The sequence below is a fragment of the Scyliorhinus torazame genome, chromosome 11 (assembly GCF_047496885.1).
Source record: "Scyliorhinus torazame isolate Kashiwa2021f chromosome 11, sScyTor2.1, whole genome shotgun sequence".
Taxonomy (NCBI): domain Eukaryota; kingdom Metazoa; phylum Chordata; class Chondrichthyes; order Carcharhiniformes; family Scyliorhinidae; genus Scyliorhinus; species Scyliorhinus torazame.
The window spans coordinates 198,186,902-198,208,264 of NC_092717.1; the positions used below are offsets into that span (position 1 = coordinate 198,186,902).

The 21,363-nt window shown below is 47.9% G+C and overlaps 1 protein-coding gene across 4 annotated transcripts in view; it reads left to right on the forward strand.

Moving 5' to 3' along the window:
• LOC140385753 (1-phosphatidylinositol 4,5-bisphosphate phosphodiesterase gamma-1-like) overlaps positions 1-21,363 on the forward strand; it is a 439,770-nt gene that overhangs the window by 237,489 nt on the left and 180,918 nt on the right. For all 4 annotated transcript variants that reach the window (XM_072468226.1, XM_072468225.1, XM_072468227.1 and 1 more), the window contains exons 13-14: positions 6,823-6,991; positions 12,986-13,105. In XM_072468226.1, the coding sequence (XP_072324327.1) occupies positions 6,823-6,991; positions 12,986-13,105 (289 nt within the window). The remainder of the gene's footprint in view (positions 1-6,822; positions 6,992-12,985; positions 13,106-21,363) is intronic.

Consider the following 21,363-nt stretch of genomic DNA (forward strand, 5'->3'; position numbering starts at 1 on the left):
CGTACCCTCTCCCCCGCATATCCGACATGGTCAATCGGATTGCCCAGTATAAAGTCTTCTCCACCGTGGACCTCAAGTCCGCCTACCATCAGCTCCCCATCCGCCCAAGTGACCGCAAGTACACAGCCTTCGAGGCAGACGGGCGATTATACCATTTCCTACGGGTCCCTTTTGGCGTCACAAACGGGGTCTCGGTCTTCCAACGGGAGATGGACCGAATGGTTGATCAACATGGGTTACGGGCCACGTTCCCTTACCTCGACAATGTAACCATCTGCGGCCACGATCAGCAGGACCATGACGCCAACCTCCAAAAATTCCTCCAGACCGCCAAAGCCTTGAACCTCACGTACAACGAGGACAAGTGCGTTTTTAGCACCGATCGGCTAGCCATTCTGGGCTACATAGTGCGCAATGGGATAATAGGCCCCGACCCCGAACGTATGCGCGCACTCATGGAATTTCCCCTCCCGCACTGCCCAAAAGCCCTGAAACGCTGCCTGGGGTTCTTTTCATACTACGCCCAGTGGGTCCCCCAGTACGCAGACAAGGCCCGCCCCCTAATACAGACCACGACCTTCCCTCTGTCGACAGAGGCTTGCCAGGCCTTCAGCCGCATCAAAGCGGACATCGCAAAGGCCACGATGCGCGCCATCGACGAGTCCCTCCCCTTCCAGGTCGAGAGCGACGCCTCCGACGTAGCTCTAGCGGCCACCTTCAACCAAGCGGGCAGACCCGTGGCCTTTTTCTCCCGAACCCTCCACGCCTCAGAAATCCGCCACTCCTCAGTGGAAAAGGAAGCCCAAGCCATAGTGGAAGCTGTGCGACATTGGAGGCATTACCTGGCCGGCAGGAGATTCACTCTCCTCACTGACCAACGGTCGGTAGCCTTCATGTTCGATAATGCACAGCGGGGCAAGATTAAAAATGACAAGATCTTAAGGTGGAGGATCGAGCTCTCCACCTTTAACTATGAGATCTTGTACCGGCCCGGAAAGCTGAACGAGCCGTCCGATGCCCTATCCCGCGGCACATGTGCCAACGCACAAATTAACCGCCTCCAAACCCTCCACGAGGACCTCTGCCACCCGGGGGTCACTCGGTTTTACCACTTCATCAAGTCCCGCAATCTCCCATACTCTTTAGAAGAGGTCCGTACAGTCACAAGGGACTGCCACATCTGCGCGGAATGCAAGCCGCATTTTTTCAGGCCAGATGGAGCGCACCTGATTAAGGCTTCCCGCCCCTTTGAACGCCTCAGTCTGGATTTCAAAGGGCCCCTCCCCTCCACCGACCGCAACGCATGTTTCCTTAATGTAGTGGACGAATACTCCCGCTTCCCTTTTGCCATTCCCTGCTCCGACATGACCGCGGCCACAGTCATTAAAGCCCTGAACAGCATCTTCACGCTGTTCGGTTACCCCGCATACGTCCACAGCGACAGGGGGTCCTCTTTCATGAGTGACGAGCTGCGCCAGTTCCTGCTCAGCAAGGGCATAGCCTCAAGCAGGACGACCAGCTACAACCCCCGGGGGAACGGGCAAGTAGAAAGGGAGAACGGCACGGTCTGGAAGGCCGTCCTACTGGCCCTACGGTCCAGGGATCTCCCAGTTTCACGGTGGCAGGAGGTCCTCCCAGACGCTCTCCATTCCATCCGGTCGTTATTATGTACAAGCACTAATCAAACGCCGCACGAGCGTCTCCTTGTCTTCCCTAGGAGGTCCTCCTCTGGAACGTCGCTGCCAATCTGGCTGGCGGCCCCAGGACCCATCCTGCTCCGAAAGCATGTGCGGGCACATAAGGCGGACCCGTTGGTCGAAAGGGTTCACCTCCTCCACGCAAACCCCCAGTACGCCTACGTGGAGTACCCCGACAGCCGACAGGACACGGTCTCCCTGCGGGATCTGGTGCCCGCCGGCACCACGCACACCCCCCCGACACCATCAACCCAACCGCCCCCCTTCCTGCCGCCGCCGCACCCCGCGACCGCCCCCTTCCCAGGAGGATCAGTCCCCCTCCCCTTTGCACCGACAGCTGAAACCGTGCGGCTCCCGGAGGCGACAACGCTGGTACAAGCACCACCACCACCGCCAGGGCCGAGGCGATCGACACGGACGACCAGACCGCCCGACCGACTCGTGGCGTCGATGTAAAACAAAGATGGACTGTTCAATGAACATTTTGTTTTTCCTATACCCTCTGTAAATAGTTGTAACAGGACGATACTGTCCAATACTGTACTACCGTGTAACTGTTCTATCCTCCCAGGACCAGCCCTGTAAACCCTTACCACCATACGAAGCATCACCCCGCCGGGTTCATTTTTGACAAGATGTGAATGTGGTAGTATGTATTGGGGGTCATGTGGGACAGGAAGCCCTAATGTCATTGGCTGACAGATCCCGGGTCCTGGTTGGCCGTTGACCTCATACTCCCCCCTGAAGGCGAAGTATAAGAAGCCGGTGCCTTCCCCCGCAGGCCAGTTTACTATCGGGCTGCTGGGGAACAGACACGCTTAATAAAGCCTCATCGACTTCGCTCTTTTCGTCTCATGGAGTCTTTGTGCGCTACAGATGTAAGGCTGGAATTCAGGGAGCTAGGGTGGAAACTGAGATCTAGGACAAACAGAGTTATTATCTCTGGGTCGTTACCCGTGCCACGTGATAGCGAGACGAGGAATAGGGAAAGAGAGGAGTTGAACGCGTGGCTACAGGGATGGTGCAGGAGGGAGGGTTTCAGATTTCTGGATAATTGGGGCTCATTCTGGGGTCGGTGGGACCTCTACAAATGGGTTGGTCAACACCTGGACCAGAGAGATACCAATATCCTGGGGAGGAAATTTGCTAATGCTCTTTGGGAGTGTTTAAACTAGTTCAGCAGGGGCTTGGGAACCTGAATTGTAGCTCCAGTATACAGGAGGTTGAGAGTAGTGAGGTCATGAGTAAGGTTTTAAAGTTGCAGGAGTGTACCGGCAGGCAGGAAGGTGGTTTAAAGTGTGTCTTCTTCAATGCCAGGAGCATCCGGAATAAGGTGGGTGAACTTGCGGCATGGGTTGGTACCTGTGACTTCGATGTTGTGGCCATTTCAGAGACATGGATAGAGCAGGGACAGGAATGGTTGTTGCAGGTGCCGGGGTTTAGATATTTCAGTAAGCTCAGGGAAGGTGGTAAAAGAGGGGGAGGGGTGGCATTGTTAGTCAAGGACAGTATTACGGTGGCAGAAAGGATGTTTGATGAGGACTCGTCGATTGAGGTAGTATGGGCTGAGGTTAGAAACAGGAAAGGAGAGGTCACCCTGTTAGGGGTTTTCTATAGGCCTCCGAAAAGTTCCAGAGATGTAGAGGAAAGGATTGCAAAGGTGATTCTGGATAGGAGCGAAAGCAACAGGGTAGTTGTTATGGGGGACTTTAACTTTCCAAATATTGACTGGAGACGCTATAGTTCGAGTACTTTAGATGGGTCCGTTTTTGTCCAATGTCTGCAGGAGGGTTTCCTGACACAGTATGTAGATAGGCCAACGAGAGGCGAGTCCGTATTGGATTTGGTACTGGGTAATGAACCAGGACAGGTGTTAGATTTGGAGGTAGGTGAGCACTTTGGTGATAGTGACCACAATTCGATTACATTTACTTTAGTGATGGAAAGGGATAGGTATATACCGCAGGGCAAGAGTTATATCTCGGGGAAAGACAATTATGATGCGATGAGGCAAGACGTAGGATGCATCAGATGGAGATGAAAACTGCAGGGGATGGGCACAATGGAAATGTGGAGCTTGTTCAAGGAACAGCTACTGCGTGTCCTTGATAAGTATGTACCTGTCAGGCAGGGAGGAAGTGGTCGAGCAAGGGAACCGTGGTTTACTAAGGCAGTCGAAACACTTGTCAAGAGGAAGAAGGAGGCTTATGTAAAGATGGGACATGAAGGTTCAGTAAGGGTGCTCGAGAGTTACAAGTTAGCTAGGAAGGACCTAAAGAGAGAACTAAGAAGAGCCAGGAGGGGACATGAGAAGTCTTTGGCAGGTAGGATCAAGGATAACCCTAAAGCTTTCTATAGATATGTCAGGAATAAAAGAATGACTAGCGTAAGAGTAGGGCCAGTCAAGGACAGTAGTGGGAAGTTGTGCTTGGAGTCCAAGGAGATAGGAGAGGTGCTAAATGAATATTTTTCGTCAGTATTCACACAAGAAAAAGACAATGTTGCCGAGGAGAATACTGAGATTCAGGCTACTAGACTAGACGGGCTTGAGGTTCATAAGGAGGAGGTGTTAACAATTCTGGAAAGGGTGAAAATAGAAAAGTCCCCTGGGCCGGATGGGATTTATCCTAGGATTCTCTGGGAAGCTAGGGAGGAGATTGTTGAGCCTTTGGCTTTGATCTTTAAATCATCTTTGTCAACAGGAATAGTGCCAGAAGACTGGAGGATAGCAAATGTTGTCCCCTTGTTCAAGAAGGGGAGTAGAGACAACCCCGGTAACTACAGACCAGTGAGCCTTAATGAAATTAAATTACTTCTGTTGTGGGCAAAATCTTGGAAATGTTTATAAGAGATAGGGTGTCTAATCATCTGGAAAGGAATAATTTGATTAGACATAGTCAACACGGTTTTGTGAAGGGTAGGTCGTGCCTCACAAACCTTATTGAGTTATTTGAGAAGGTGACCAAACAGGTGGATGAGGGTAAAGCAGTTGATGTGGTGTATATGGATTTCAGTAGAGCGTTTGGCTACTTGTGGCATTCCCCACGTTAGGCTACTACAGAAAATGCGGAAGCATGGGATTCAGGGAGATTTAGCAGTTTGGATCAGAAATTGGCTAGCTGGAAGAAGACAAAGGGTGGTGATTGATGGGAAGTGGTCAGACTGGAGTCCAGTTAATAGTGGTGTACAACAAGGATCTGTTTTGGGGCCACTGCTGTTTGTCATTTTTATAAATGACCTGGAGGAAGGCGTAGAGGGATGGGTGAGTAAATTTTCAGATGACTCTAAAGTCGGTGGAGTTGTGGACAGTGCGGAAGGATGTTACAAGTTACAGAGGGACATAGAAAAGCTGCAGCACTGGTCTGAGAGGTGGCAAATGGGGTTTAATGCAGAAAAGTGTGAGGTAATTCATTTTGGAAGGAATAACAGGAAGACAGAGTACTGGACTAATGGTGAGATTCTTGGCAGTGTGGATGAGCAGAGAGATCTCGGTGTCCATGTACATAGATCCCTGAAAGTTGCCACTCAGGTTGAGAGGGTTGTTGAGAAGGCGTACGGTGTGTTAGCTTTTATTGGTAGAGGGATTGAATTTCGGAGCCATGAGGTCATGTTGCCACTGTACAAAACTCTGGTGCGGCCGCATTTGGAGTATTGCGTGCAATTCTGGTCGGCGCATTATAGGGAGGATGTGGAAGCATTGGAAAGGGTGCAGAGGAGATTTACCAAAATGTTGCCTGGTATGGAGGGAAGATCTTATGAGGAAAGGCTGAGGGACTTGAGGTTGTTTTCATTAGAGAGAAGAAGGTTAAGAGGTGACTTAATTGAGGCATACAAGATGATCAGAGGATTGGATTGGGTGGACAGTGAGAGCCTTTTTCCTTGGACGCTGATGTCTAGCACGAGGGGACATAGGTTTAAATTGAGGGGAGATAGATATAAGACAGATGTCAGAGGTAGGTTCTTTACTCAGAGAGTAGTAAGGGTGTGGAATGCCCTGCCTGCAACAGTAGTGGACTCGCCAACACTAAGGGTATTCAAATGGTCATTGGATAGACATAGGGACGATAAGGGAATAGTGTAGATGGGCTTTAGAGTGGTTTCACAGGTTGGCGCAACATCGAGGGCCGAAGGGCCTGTACTGCGCTGTAATGTTCTATGTTCCACCTAGGTTCACCCCACCCTATCCCCGTAATCTAACCTGCACATCCCTGGACACGAAGGGCAATTTATCATGGCCAATCCACCTAACCTGCACATCTTTGGACTGTGGGAGGAAACCTGAGCACCCGGAGGAAACCCACGCAGGCACGGGGAGAACGTGCAAATCTCCACACAGACGGTTACTCGAGGCTGGAATTGAACCCGGGTCCCTGGCGCTGTGAGCCAGAAGTGCGAGCCACTGTGCCACCATGCTGCCATGAAACATTAGCGAAGAGCATGTCTTTTATTCCCTTGCCTCCACCACCACTAACCGCCCCGCCACATGACACCACACCACATCCCATCCCCACACACCGTTCACACCTCCATTTCTGACAGTCAAGTGGCAGGGACAGAATTTTAGGCAGCGTAACTACTGTGAGTGCTCCCCATAGGTGACATGATAATATCACCTAACTGCAGAAGCTAAATGATAACTAAAATTAAAAGGAATGTATTTTTATAGCCACCCTCACATCCTCGCGCCATCCAAGTACTGAATTAATAAATCAATTTTTGATGTGTTATGTCAATAATTGTGACAGCCAACTTATGCACAGCAAGGTCCTAAAATTGCAAATGAGATCCTAACCATATCATCTTTATTCGGCGATGTTGGTTGCGGGACAAGTGACGACTAGGACACCGAGAAAGTGCTTTCTTCCACTGGGGCTGTGACAAACTAGCATTTCCCCAGTGCTGCACTAAATAACAATAATGTACTTAAGTCCTGAAGTCGGGCTGGAATCCCCAAGCTTTGATATCAGAGGCAAGAGTGCCAGCTGACACAAAACTCTATAATATAAGTTATTTTTTCAAAACAATGTGTCTGCATCTCAAATGTATTTATTACGGTGAGTATGGGACTTGCAACAACAGCCAGTATTACAGGGGGCATAACTGATTTCAAATATGTAACTTGTAGGTTTCCGATAATCCTCTCAATTGAAGACCATTGCAGTGTTGTGCAGCAGCGAAATATGGCATCTCATTTCAAGAAGGTCTTTGGGGACATGTTGCTGACCAAACCTGTGGACATCAATGCAGATGAGCTCCCATCACCCAATCAACTAAAGAAAAAAATCCTGATAAAGGTGGGTGACATAGTAACTTAATGTGGCAGGAGTGCTGTCTGTCGCTTAGATCTGTTTGCTATGTTCAATTCTATTAGGTTGCTCATCTGAGCTGCTGCTAATCCTGAAGCATTTTGGGCCAACTTTAAATAGCTTTGCCAATCTCTTCATGACTGCCATTCTTTCTGTTCTAACATTGACGTATGTAAGCCAACAGAGCAGAATATCACCAAAAATGAAAGGAGAAGAAAAAGAAACAGTGGTTAGATGGAAACTCATCAACAGTTGGTCACGAAGGAAACATTGAGCAGGTTTGGCCTATACTCGTTGGAGTTTAGAAGAATAAAAGGTGATCTCATTGAAACATGCAAGATTCTGAAGGGATATAGGGGAGATGTTGAGAGGATGTTGCCCTCATAGAAATCCAGAACTAGGGAGGGCAGTTTACTGACAAGGGATCTCCCATTTAAGACGGAGTTGAGGAGGAATTTCTTCTTTCAGAGGGTCATTATTTTTCGGCATTCTCTTCACCAGACAGTAGTCAAGTCTAAGTCATTGAAAATGTTCCAGATCGGATTAGACAGATTTTTGATTGACATTTTATTGTTTTTAGATTAGTTTAAAAACAAGGGTTCAGATCCTTGCTTGTTGGCATTCCATAGGCACCGAATGCCCTTCAACGCCTCAATGATTATTCTTCATGTCTGAAGGGAATGAAGGTCAGATTTGCTAACATGAATCGGGTGGACTTTAAAAAAAGTTTATTCTTTGGATGTGGGAGTCGCTGGCTTGGTCAGCGTTTGTTGCCAATCCCTAATTGCCCATGAACTGAGTGGCTTTGCAAGGCTATTTTAGTGAGGGGGGGTGGCATTTAAAAGTCAACCGCATTGCTGTGTGGATCTGGAGTCACACGTAGACCAGATCAGGTAAGGATGGCAGATTTCCTTCCCTGAATGAAATGAATGAAAATCGCTTATTGTCACAAGTTGGCTTCAGTGAAGTTACTGTGATAAGTCCCTAGTCGCCACATTCCGGCGCCTGTTTGGGGAGGCCGGTACGGGAATTAAACCCGCGCTGCTGGCCTTGTTCTGCTTTACAAGCCAGCTGTTTAACCCACTGTGCTAAACCACAAATGAAGGACATTTGTAAGCCACTCTGCTCAAGGGCAATTAGGGATGGGCCACAAATGCAGGCACTGCCACGTTTCACGAAAGATTAAATATTTATTTAAAATGCTCAATTCTCAACCTCATTTGCACTGGTTTGCATTCACGACAGTTTTGTATGGACATCTTAAGTCCAATTATTGACCTATGTGGAAAAGGGGGCCTTGTTCCTTAGGGGGGCAACCCCTTGTCCTGAAGCCAGAGCAGAGAACAGAGTCTTCACCTGCTGGGCTTAACCACAGCCCCTGAGCTCCTCCCACCAGCCTGAACATTGAGACACAGGCAGGAAGTGACCAATATTTGGCCATTTAAGGGCCTCAATTCGGACCCCACCTAAAATTGCAGACAGGTTAGGGTTGGATGGGTAGGGGGTGGATAGGTAGACCCCTCATCCCCCACCTGCATGGGACTGTAAAAATTCTGCTCCAGGACTTCTGGCAACTGCTGTAGCATAGAATCCCTACAGTGCAGAAGGAGGCCATTCAGCCCATCGAGTCTGCACTGGCCCTCAGAAACAGCATTCTATGCAGACCCACCTCCCTGCCCTATCCCCGTAACCTCATAACCCCGCCTGACCTACACGTCTTTGGACATTAAGGGGCAATTTATCAGCATGGTCCTGGGTCCCTGGCACTGTGAGTCAGTAGTGCTAACCACTGTGCCACCGTTCTGCCCCAGTAACTGGTCACTGCTGTCACGGGAACTGCTGAGACTACAAAGATGCCAGCCAATCAGATTGAGTGAGGGTGGAAGTTCCATCACCAGCCAATGAAAGCACTCTATTAAATGAAACATATTTAATAATTTCTTTCAAAAAGGAACTCTACGGGTAGAATTGTAATGATGGCAAGCGGTTGGCACCCACCAGCTGAGAATAGGCATGTAATGTGGTACTGCTGACTCTCGGACGCCCACTGCCATTTAACACTCAGTGAAGCAATGATTGGCAATAGGGGGACTTCCATCCACCCTTGGAAAGAAACCCCGCCCTTGAGAGCTGTCAGTCAATCTGGTTCACGCGCAGTGCTGCAGTGGTCAGAAGAGGTACTACGGTGCTCTGGTTGGAACTAAGTCCCGGGACCATTCTCAAGGTAGGCTCCAAGGATTGCAGGGGGGAATAATTGCGGCATCGGGGGGTTGGCCCATCAGGGAAGGAGGGCCAGAGCACCAAGATCCCAGATGGGAGGGTGCCCCAAAGGGGTCTTCAGATTGAAGAACCTACCCCCCTCCCCCTCCCCACCCAAGATGGAGAAATGTCTATTTCTCTATTTCCCGCCTTACTCGCACCCACTCCTGTCAGCCTAAAAATTGAGATTGGGCAAGAAAAGGGCCTTTAGAGTTGAAAATATGGGTTTCCTGACCAAGGCCCTGCCAATTGTGAAATGGCACCTGGGTCCGGGGGTGTGGGTGGGGGAAGAGGGGGGCGCGGGGCGGAATCCGGAACATGCAATTATACACTCTGCCCCCTGCCTTAGAACCTGCTTTGGGGGAAGCTTAATATTCTGCTCTAAGAACATCTAACAAGAAAAAATGATGGCATGTGGGAACAGCGGAGCGCTGTGGGACTAAGTGGATGGCCCATACGGGTGGCAGAATGGTTAGCACTGCTGCCTCACAGCTCCAGGGACCTGGATTCAATTCCGGCCTCGTCGGTGCTGAGTCTGCACATTCTCCCCGAGTCTGCGCGGGTTTCCTCCAGGTGTTTCGGTTTCCTCCACAGTCCAAAGATGTGTAGGTTAGGTGGACTGGCCATGTTAAATTGTACCTGAGTGTCCAAAGTTTAGATTCAGTGTGGTTACTGGATTAAGGGAATAGGGTGGGGCCTGACCCTAGGTAGGGTACCGTTTCAGAGGGTCGGTGCAGACTCGATGGACCAAATGGCCTCCTTCTGCACTGCAATGATTCTATGCTAAGAACCAAGAACCAACACAGAGTTGATGACTGAATGTTCTCCACTTCCATTTTACTATTGTATGTTTCTACAACCTTTCCATGAATTACCTTCTTGCTTTCATCATTTTAAAGAAATCCCATTTGATATATGTCTATAATGCCTTTTATCAACAAAGTTCTCCTTTGCGCAATTAGGTGGCCTTTTAAGTCGTACCTTGTTCTCTTAAGAATCGTAAGTACGCTGCTTGGCTGCTGCAATAGGAGCCTCGTGTCCCGTTTCATGTGACAGTTAAGTCCATAATGGGTCTTCTAGCACTACTTTTTGTGCCAAATGCAATCAACAGAAGAACTGATGGGTGACACGGTGGCACAGTGGTTAGCACTGCTGCCTCACAGCGCCAGGGACCCAGCTTCAATTTCAACCTTGGGTGACTCTGTGGAGTTTGCACTTTCTCCCAGTGACTGCGTGGATTTACTCCCACACTCAAAAGATGTGCGTGTTAAGTGGGTTGGCCATGATAAATTGCCCCTCAATGTGATGTACAGATTTGGTGAGGGGATTACGGGGATAGGGCGGGGTGGACACTCTTAAACGGGCATAGTGCCATTTGAAGAGTCACTGCAGACTCGATGGGCTGAATAACCTCCTTCTGCACTGTAGGGGTTCTATTCTATGATTCTATTGATAAAGAGCAGCAGTATCTTGTTCATTCCGGCATGCTGCTAGAGCAAGCCACTGCATCCACTCGGGCACTAAGCTGCAGCTGGATAAATCTAATGGTACCAGTGGGATCAATAAAACTCCAGGATATGCTCATGCTCTAACCCCAGTTCTTTGACTGCTGAAAGATGCCTCACTCTTCAATCTGAACCTAGCCATCTATGGTAGCAGTTTGAGCGCTCATGGAGGAACTATATAGACGGCCTCTGGGGCCTCTGCCATCAGAGCCTCCCTTGAAGATGCCACTGAAACTGTAATTTACACTGGGTGGGCTGAGATGAAAGGGCACCTTGCATGGTATTGCAGCATCCGATTACTTCAAAATTAAGCTATGAATTGCTTCATAGGAGGTGTCAGCACAAATCCTGATCGTTCCCTTACTTGACGTCTGAACAAGTGCACTTTTCAACAGGAACCCTGGCCGACATTCTGCACCTAGTGGGTGCTATCTGTAGCAACCTCATATACTGGTCAGAGGGCCTTCTAATCCATATGACTGAGATACACATCAGTCATTCAGCGAGGTGCCTTCTTAGTTTTTTCAGTTTAATGAGAATTTATTTTGTAATAAAAATGACTATCCATTGAGTTCACCGTGGCACTGTGCCTGCTTCAGTTTACCAATCTGGAATGCTGTCTCGGACGTTAATGCTCATGTAATGATGAGTCAGAGTACAGGAAGGAGATATAGAATGTAGTGCCGTGCTGTAACCACAACAATCTCTCCCTCAATATCAGAAAAACTAAGGAGCTAGTCATTGACTTAAGGAAGCGAAGTATTGTACACACCCCTGTCTGCATCAATGGTGCTGAGATAGAGATGGTTGACAGCTTCAAATTCCTAGGTGTTCATGTCATGTGAGAGTACCTTTAAGAAATGGGTGTTTATCAAACAGCTGTCGTGGCTGTACCTTTAAGAAATAGGTGTTTATCAAATAGCTGTAGTGGATGTACCTTTAAGAAATGGGTGTTTATAAAATAGCTGCAGTGATCTCAGAGTGTGGGTGGAGATGGGCTGTCTGTTTTTACTTTCGTTTTTGAGCTGGCAGCTACAGTGTGTGTTTAGTTTTGTTTTCAGAGTTGGAGCTGCATCCAGCCAGGCGAGGTGTAATTTTGATCTCTCTGTATGAAAAAATGCCTTCAGATCACTTGCTGATTTAAAAGTGATAACTGCTCTCAGTAGAGAATTTAAAACCTGCTGTATTTGTTAAAGAGGGTATTTGTCTTTTGGATGATGCTAGGAAAGATTAAGGGTTACTTATAGAGTACTGTATTCTTTGGGGGAAGTATTTGAGTTGATAGTTGCTAAGATGTTTACTGTGTGTTTATAAAATGCTAACTGGATTCATACAATAAACATTGTTTTGTGTTAAAAGTACTTTAGCTCTCTGTTGCATCACACCTGTAGAGTGGGCCCTTGTGCTCCCCATAACCAAAATCTGTTAAATGTTGTGGGTCAGGTGAACTCCATGATACACTTTGGGGTTCTCTAAACCCTGGCCCATGACATGCATATCACCAACAATCTGTCCTGGTCCATTCACGTCGACACTATGACCAAGAAAGCACCACAGCGCCGATACTTCCTCAGGAAACTAATGAAATTCGGCATGTCCAAATTGACTTTTCCAATTTTTGCAGATGCACCATAGAAAGCATTGCCAATTTTTACAGATGCACCATAGAAAGCATTCTATCTGGCTGCATCACAGCCCCGGTATGGCAACTGCTCAGCCGAAGACTGTAAGAAACGACAGAGAGCCGTTAACACAGCCGTGTCCATCTCGTGAACCCGCCTCCCATCCATTGACTCTGTTTACACCTCCCGCTGCCTTGGGAAAGCGGGCAGCATAATCAAAGACCACTCGCACCCGGGTTATCCTTTCTTCCAAACTTTTCCATCGGCAGGGGGTACAAAAGTCTGAGAACACACACTAACAAATTCAAAAACAGCTTCTTCCCCGCTGTTACCAGACTCCTGAATGACACTCTTAAGGACTAAACAGATAACTCTTCTCACATCTTCTCTACTGAGTAGTACTGCACTCCTACTATGCTTCACCCAATGCCTGTGTCTATGTATTTACATTGTGTATTTATGTATGTCCTATGTTTTTTCATGTATGGAAAGATCTGTCTGGACTATACGGAGAACAATACTTTTCTCTGTACCTCGGTACACGTGACAATGAATCAAATCCTAAAGGTAATACTTGTTTTCTTCTTGCTTTGAAGCACAAGAAACTGGTGGAAGGCAACCTGTACGAAGAGGTCTCATCGGCCAGCTACTCCGAAAATGACATCAGCAATTCTATTAAAAATGGCATCCTGTATTTGGAGGACCCCATTGACCACGTAAGTGCTGTCGTCCGTCCCCCCCCACTACCACCACCACCTCACCATTGCCATTGATCGATACCATTGCGGGTATTGTTCGGCTATATCTCATTCCACATTTGCTGACTTTCTGACAGAGACATTTAGTTTAAGAACCAAAGTGCCTAACGTGCAATTAAAATAAATCGAGCAGTAGTGATTAGTTGAGGCCAAGCTTGGATTTTACAAGTTTGAAGATTGTGGAAGGCTGGATGAAATTGAGGAAGGCAAGAGGTTCAACAATTTTGAAATGATGGTAAGTGATGAGGTAGAGCAGTGTGATGAGAATTTTTTTGCTATATATGAATGACTTTCAAAATGTACCGATGATTCCAAACCTGGAGGAGTGGCAAACAGTGAGAAAGATACTAATTTCCTCGAACAGGACATAAACAGTTTAGCAAAATGGGCAGACAGGTTTCAGATGAAATTTAACACAGAGAAATGTGTGGCGATGATTTTGGTAGAAGATAGAAGGAGAGGCACTGCAGAATTAATGGAACAATTCTAAACAGTGTACAAGGACAGAGGGCTCTGGAGGTGCACGTGCATTGATTTTTGAAGGGGAAGGATATATTGAGAGAATGGTTAGCAAAGCATCGAGGAACGTGGGCTTAATAAATAGAAGCATTAAGTACAAATGCATGGAAGGTATTTATGCTGAACCTTTATAAAGCACTGGTTAGGCCACAATTAGAGTATTACGTCCAGTTCTGATCATTTTGCTTGATGAAAGAAGTGAATGACCTTGTGAGGGTCCAAAGTATATTTACCTGATTGGCCCCAGGGATGAGGGAGTGGGTTTTATTTAAGAGGTTAGTTTGGAAAGGTTGAGGTTGGGCTTGAAGAGAGATTGGATTTGATGGCATAGATTTAAGATTTTGAGCAAGAGATGTAGGGGGCAGTGTGAAGAATATTTTATGTCGTAAATGGTAATGACCTCACCATTGTCCATGGGGGTGATGGAGGTGGAAACAATCAATTATTTCAAAAGGAAATTGGATGGGCAATTGAAGGAAATAGACTTTAAGGCTAGGGAGATCAAACAGGACAGTGGGACTGACTGGTGTGCTCCGTGGGGAGCTGGCTTGGACTGAATGGGCCGAATGGCCTCATATGACTTTTATTCTATTCCTTCATGAACCTTGATTTGAATACAGGGAGGAATAAGATTATGAAGCATGGCTCGTTACGAGCGTGGGGAGAAAAAGACTGAAGTTGTATTGACCAAACAGACGAAAAAGGTTGACATCAGAGAATGAGAGGTTGTAGGTGAAAGACGCCCAACATTTCTTCCTAATGTGTCCCGATTTTCAAGCAAGATGCTATGATCACATCTGTTAATACCACTTCATAATCGAAATAAGAGGCAGTGTGTTTCCCCCTGTAATTTCTGGAGGAAGGTGGTGGGTTTCTGTCTGTGACTCACTGTGATGGATAGACCTAATTCTACAGAATCAGTGAAAGAACAGGTAATTTCTTAGTTTCATGCTTTTAAAATCTCACTTTGGAAACTTGGCTATGTACAGCCCACATTCATCTGACCATTAGGCCATTATCTTTTCCTGTTTAGCACAGGGCTAAATCACTGGCTTTGAAAGCAGACCAAGGCAGGCTAGCAGCACGGTTCAATTCCCGCAACAGCCTTCCCGAACAGTCGCCGGAATGTGGCGACTAGAGGCTTTTCACAGTAACTTCGTTTGAAGCCTACTTGTGACAAGAAGCGATTTTCATTTCATCTTTTGGGGAGGGTTTGGAGAAAAGCCACTTTGTGATCTCAAGTTCAAGTGATGAACTCTGAGGAAAGAGTAGAGGGGTTAAAACAGCAAGGTTCAGGGCAGAAAACCCACAGAAGTATAAATGAATTAATGCAGATAGATGAGGAGAATCTAGAACTTCAGGATAAACCAGGTCAGGCCTACAACACATAAAATAAATTAATGAAAAGTATAGTTAGAACAACTATCTGGCAGCATAATAGAGACAAATAACTACACTAATGTCTGGCTTCATGAGATTGGTGATTGGACAGAAGCAGCTCACTGAATGCATGGGAATTCATGAGAAACTTGTACAGTTATTTCTGGTGGACTCTTCCCCGAGACACTGACTCACTGTATACTGACTCACTATGTACTGACTCACTGTGCACTGACTCACTGTATACTGACTCACTGTATACTGACTCACTGTGTACTGACTCACTGTGTCCTGACTCACTGTGTCCTGACACACTGTGCACTGACTCACTCTACACTGACTCACTGTGTCCTGACTCGCTCTACACTGACTCACTGTGTCCTGACTCACTGTGCACTGACTCACTCTACACTGACTCACTCTACACTGACTCACTGTGTCCTGACTCGCTCTACACTGACTCACTGTGTCCTGACTCACTCTACACTGACTCACTGTGTCCTGACACACTGTGCACTGACTCACTGTGTCCTGACTCACTCTACACTGACTCACTGTGTCCTGACTCGCTCTACACTGACTCACTGTGTCCTGACTCACTCTACACTGACTCACTGTGTCCTGACTCACTCTACACTGACTCACTGTGTCCTGACTCACTCTACACTGACTCACTGTGTCCTGACACACTGTGCACTGACTCACTGTGTCCTGACTCACTCTACACTGACTCACTCTACACTGACTCACTGTGCACTGACTCACTCTACACTGACTCACTGTGTCCTGACTCGCTCTACACTGACTCACTCTACACTGACTCACTGTGTCCTGACTCGCTCTACACTGACTCACTCTACACTGACTCACTGTGTCCTGACACACTGTGCACTGACTCACTCTACACTGACTCACTGTGTCCTGACTCGCTCTACACTGACTCACTGTGTCCTGACTCACTCTACACTGACTCACTGTGTCCTGACACACTGTGCACTGACTCACTGTGTCCTGACTCACTCTACACTGACTCACTCTACACTGACTCACTGTGCACTGACTCACTCTACACTGACTCACTGTGTCCTGACTCGCTCTACACTGACTCACTGTGTCCTGACTCACTCTACACTGACTCACTGTGTCCTGACACACTGTGCACTGACTCACTCTACACTGACTCACTGTGTCCTGACTCGCTCTACACTGACTCACTGTGTCCTGACTCACTCTACACTGACTCACTGTGTCCTGACTCGCTCTACACTGACTCACTGTGTCCTGACTCACTCTACACTGACTCACTGTGTCCTGACACACTGTACACTGACTCACTCTACACTGACTCACTGTGTCCTGACTCGCTCTATACTGACTCACTGTGTCCTGACTCGCTCTACACTGACTCACTGTGTCCTGACACACTCTACACTGACTCACTGTGCACTGACTCACTCTACACTGACTCACTGTGTCCTGACTCACTCTACACTGACTCACTGTGTCCTGACTCACTGTGTCCTGACTCACTCTACACTGACTCACTGTGTCCTGACTCACTCTACACTGACTCACTCTACACTGACTCGCTCTACACTGACTCACTGTGTCCTGACTCACTCTACACTGACTCACTCTATACTGACTCACTCTACACTGACTCACTGTGTCCTGACTCGCTCTACACTGACTCACTCTACACTGACTCACTGTGCACTGACTCACTGTGTCCTGACTCACTCTACACTGACTCACTGTATACTGACTCACTGTGTCCTGACTCGCTCTACACTGACTCACTGTGTCCTGACTCACTCTACACTGACTCACTGTGTCCTGACTCACTCTACACTGACTCACTGTGTCCTGACTCACTCTATACTGACTCACTGTACACTGACTCACTGTGTCCTGACTCACTCTACACTGACTCACTGTGTCCTGACTCACTGTGTCCTGACTCACTCTACACTGACTCACTCTACACTGACTCACTGTGTCCTGACACACTGTGCACTGACTCACTCTACACTGACTCACTCTACACTGACTCACTCTACACTGACTCACTGTGTCCTGACTCGCTCTACACTGACTCACTCTACACTGACTCGCTCTACACTGACTCACTCTACACTGACTCACTCTATACTGACTCACTCTACACTGACTCACTCTACACTGACTCGCTCTACACTGACTCACTGTGTCCTGACTCACTCTACACTGACTCACTCTATCCTGACACACTCTACACTGACTCACTGTGTCCTGACTCACTCTACACTGACTCACTGTGTCCTGACTCACTCTATACTGACTCACTCTACACTGACTCACTGTGTCCTGACTCACTCTATACTGACTCACTCTACACTGACTCACTGTGTCCTGACTCACTCTACACTGACTCACTGTGTCCTGACTCACTCTACACTGACTCACTCTACACTGACTCACTGTGTCCTGACTCACTCTATACTGACTCACTCTACACTGACTCACTGTGTACTGACTCACTGTACACTGACTCACTGTGTCCTGACTCACTGTGTCCTGACTCACTCTACACTGACTCACTGTGCACTGACTCACTCTACACTGACTCACTGTGTCCTGACTCACTGTGTCCTGACTCACTCTACACTGACTCACTCTACACTGACTCACTCTACACTGACTCACTGTGTCCTGACTCGCTCTACACTGACTCACTGTGTCCTGACACACTCTACACTGACTCACTCTACACTGACTCACTGTGTCCTGACTCACTCTATACTGACTCACTGTACACTGACTCACTGTGTCCTGACTCACTGTGTCCTGACTCACTCTACACTGACTCACTCTACACTGACTCACTCTACACTGACTCACTGTACACTGACTCACTGTGTCCTGACTCACTGTGTCCTGACTCACTCTATACTGACTCACTGTGCACTGACTCACTGTGTCCTGACTCACTGTGTCCTGACTCACTCTACACTGACTCACTCTACACTGACTCACTCTACACTGACTCACTGTGTCCTGACTCACTGTGTCCTGACTCACTCTACACTGACTCACTCTATACTGACTCACTGTGCACTGACTCACTGTGTCCTGACTCACTGTGTCCTGACTCACTCTACACTGACTCACTCTATACTGACTCACTCTATACTGACTCACTCTATACTGACTCACTCTATACTGACTCACTGTGTCCTGACTCACTCTACACTGACTCACTCTATACTGACTCACTCTATACTGACTCACTCTATACTGACTCACTCTACACTGACTCACTGTGTCCTGACTCGCTCTACACTGACTCACTCTACACTGACTCACTCTACACTGACTCACTCTACACTGACTCACTCTACACTGACTCACTCTACACTGACTCGCTCTACACTGACTCACTCTACACTGACTCACTCTACACTGACTCACTCTACACTGACTCACTCTACACTGACTCACTCTACACTGACTCACTCTATACTGACTCACTCTATACTGACTCACTCTACACTGACTCACTCTACACTGACTCACTGTGTCCTGACTCGCTCTACACTGACTCACTGTGTCCTGACTCACTCTACACTGACTCACTGTGTCCTGACTCGCTCTACACTGACTCACTGTGTCCTGACTCACTGTGTCCTGACTCACTGTGTCCTGACTCACTCTACACTGACTCACTGTGCACTGACTCACTCTACACTGACTCACTCTACACTGACTCACTCTACACTGACTCACTCTATACTGACTCACTCTATACTGACTCACTGTGCACTGACTCACTGTGTCCTGACACACTGTGCACTGACTCACTCTACACTGACTCACTCTATACTGACTCACTGTGCACTGACTCACTGTGTCCTGACTCACTGTGTCCTGACTCACTGTGTCCTGACACACTGTGCACTGACTCACTCTATACTGACTCACTCTATACTGACTCACTCTACACTGACTCACTCTATACTGACTCACTGTGTCCTGACTCGCTCTACACTGACTCACTCTACACTGACTCACTCTATACTGACTCACTGTGTCCTGACTCGCTCTACACTGACTCACTCTATACTGACTCACTGTGCACTGACTCACTGTGTCCTGACACACTGTGCACTGACTCACTCTACACTGACTCGCTCTACACTGACTCACTGTGTCCTGACTCACTGTGCACTGACTCACTGTGTCCTGACACACTCTACACTGACTCACTGTGTCCTGACTCACTGTGTCCTGACACACTGTGCACTGACTCACTCTACACTGACTCACTCTACACTGACTCACTCTATACTGACTCACTGTGTCCTGACTCGCTCTACACTGACTCACTGTGTCCTGACTCGCTCTACACTGACTCACTGTGTCCTGACTCGCTCTACACTGACTCACTGTGTCCTGACACACTGTGCACTGACTCACTCTATACTGACTCACTCTATACTGACTCACTCTACACTGACTCACTCTACACTGACTCACTCTATACTGACTCACTGTGTCCTGACTCGCTCTACACTGACTCACTGTGTCCTGACTCACTGTGTCCTGACTCACTGTGTCCTGACTCGCTCTACACTGACTCACTGTGTCCTGACTCACTGTGTCCTGACACACTGTGCACTGACTCACTCTATACTGACTCACTCTATACTGACTCACTCTACACTGACTCACTCTATACTGACTCACTGTGTCCTGACTCGCTCTACACTGACTCACTCTACACTGACTCACTCTATACTGACTCACTGTGTCCTGACTCGCTCTACACTGACTCACTCTATACTGACTCACTGTGCACTGACTCACTGTGTCCTGACTCACTGTGCACTGACTCACTCTACACTGACTCGCTCTACACTGACTCACTGTGTCCTGACTCACTGTGTCCTGACTCACTGTGTCCTGACACACTGTGCACTGACTCACTCTACACTGACTCACTCTACACTGACTCACTCTATACTGACTCACTGTGTCCTGACTCGCTCTACACTGACTCACTGTGTCCTGACTCGCTCTACACTGACTCACTGTGTCCTGACTCACTGTGTCCTGACACACTGTGCACTGACTCACTCTACACTGACTCACTCTACACTGACTCACTCTACACTGACTCACTCTACACTGACTCACTCTACACTGACTCACTGTGCACTGACTCACTCTACACTGACTCACTCTACACTGACTCACTGTGTCCTGACTCACTGTGTCCTGACTCACTGTGTCCTGACTCACTGTGTCCTGACTCACTGTGCACTGACTCACTCTACACTGACTCACTCTACACTGACTCACTCTACACTGACTCACTGTGCACTGACTCACTGTGTCCTGACTCACTCTACACTGACTCACTCTACACTGACTCACTCTACACTGACTCACTCTACACTGACTCACTGTGTCCTGACACACTGTGCACTGACTCACTCTACACTGACTCACTCTACACTGACTCACTGTGCACTGACTCACTGTGTCCTGACACACTCTACACTGACTCACTGTGCACTGACTCACTCTACACTGACTCGCTCTACACTGACTCACTCTATACTGACTCACTGTGCACTGACTCACTCTACACTGACTCACTCTACACTGACTCACTCTACACTGACTCACTGTGTCCTGACTCACTGTGTCCTGACTCACTCTACACTGACTCACTCTACACTGACTCGCTCTACACTGACTCACTGTGTCCTGACTCACTCTACACTGACTCACTGTGTCCTGACTCACTCTACACTGACTCACTATGTCCTGACTCACTCTACACTGACTCACTGTGTCCTGACTCACTGTGTCCTGACTCACTCTACACTGACTCACTGTGTCCTGACTCACTCCACACTGACTCACTCTACACTGACTCACTCTACACTGACTCACTCTATACTGACTCACTGTGTCCTGACTCACTCTACACTGACTCACTGTGTCCTGACTCACTCTATACTGACTCACTCTACACTGACTCACTGTGTCCTGACTCACTCTACACTGACTCACTCTACACTGACTCACTGTGTCCTGACTCGCTCTACACTGACTCACTGTGCAGTGACTCACTCTACACTGACTCACTCTACACTGACTCACTCTACACTGACTCACTCTACACTGACTCACTGTGTCCTGACACACTGTGCACTGACTCACTCTACACTGACTCACTGTGTCCTGACACACTCTACACTGACTCACTCTACACTGACACACTCTATACTGACTCACTGTGCACTGACTCACTCTACACTGACTCACTG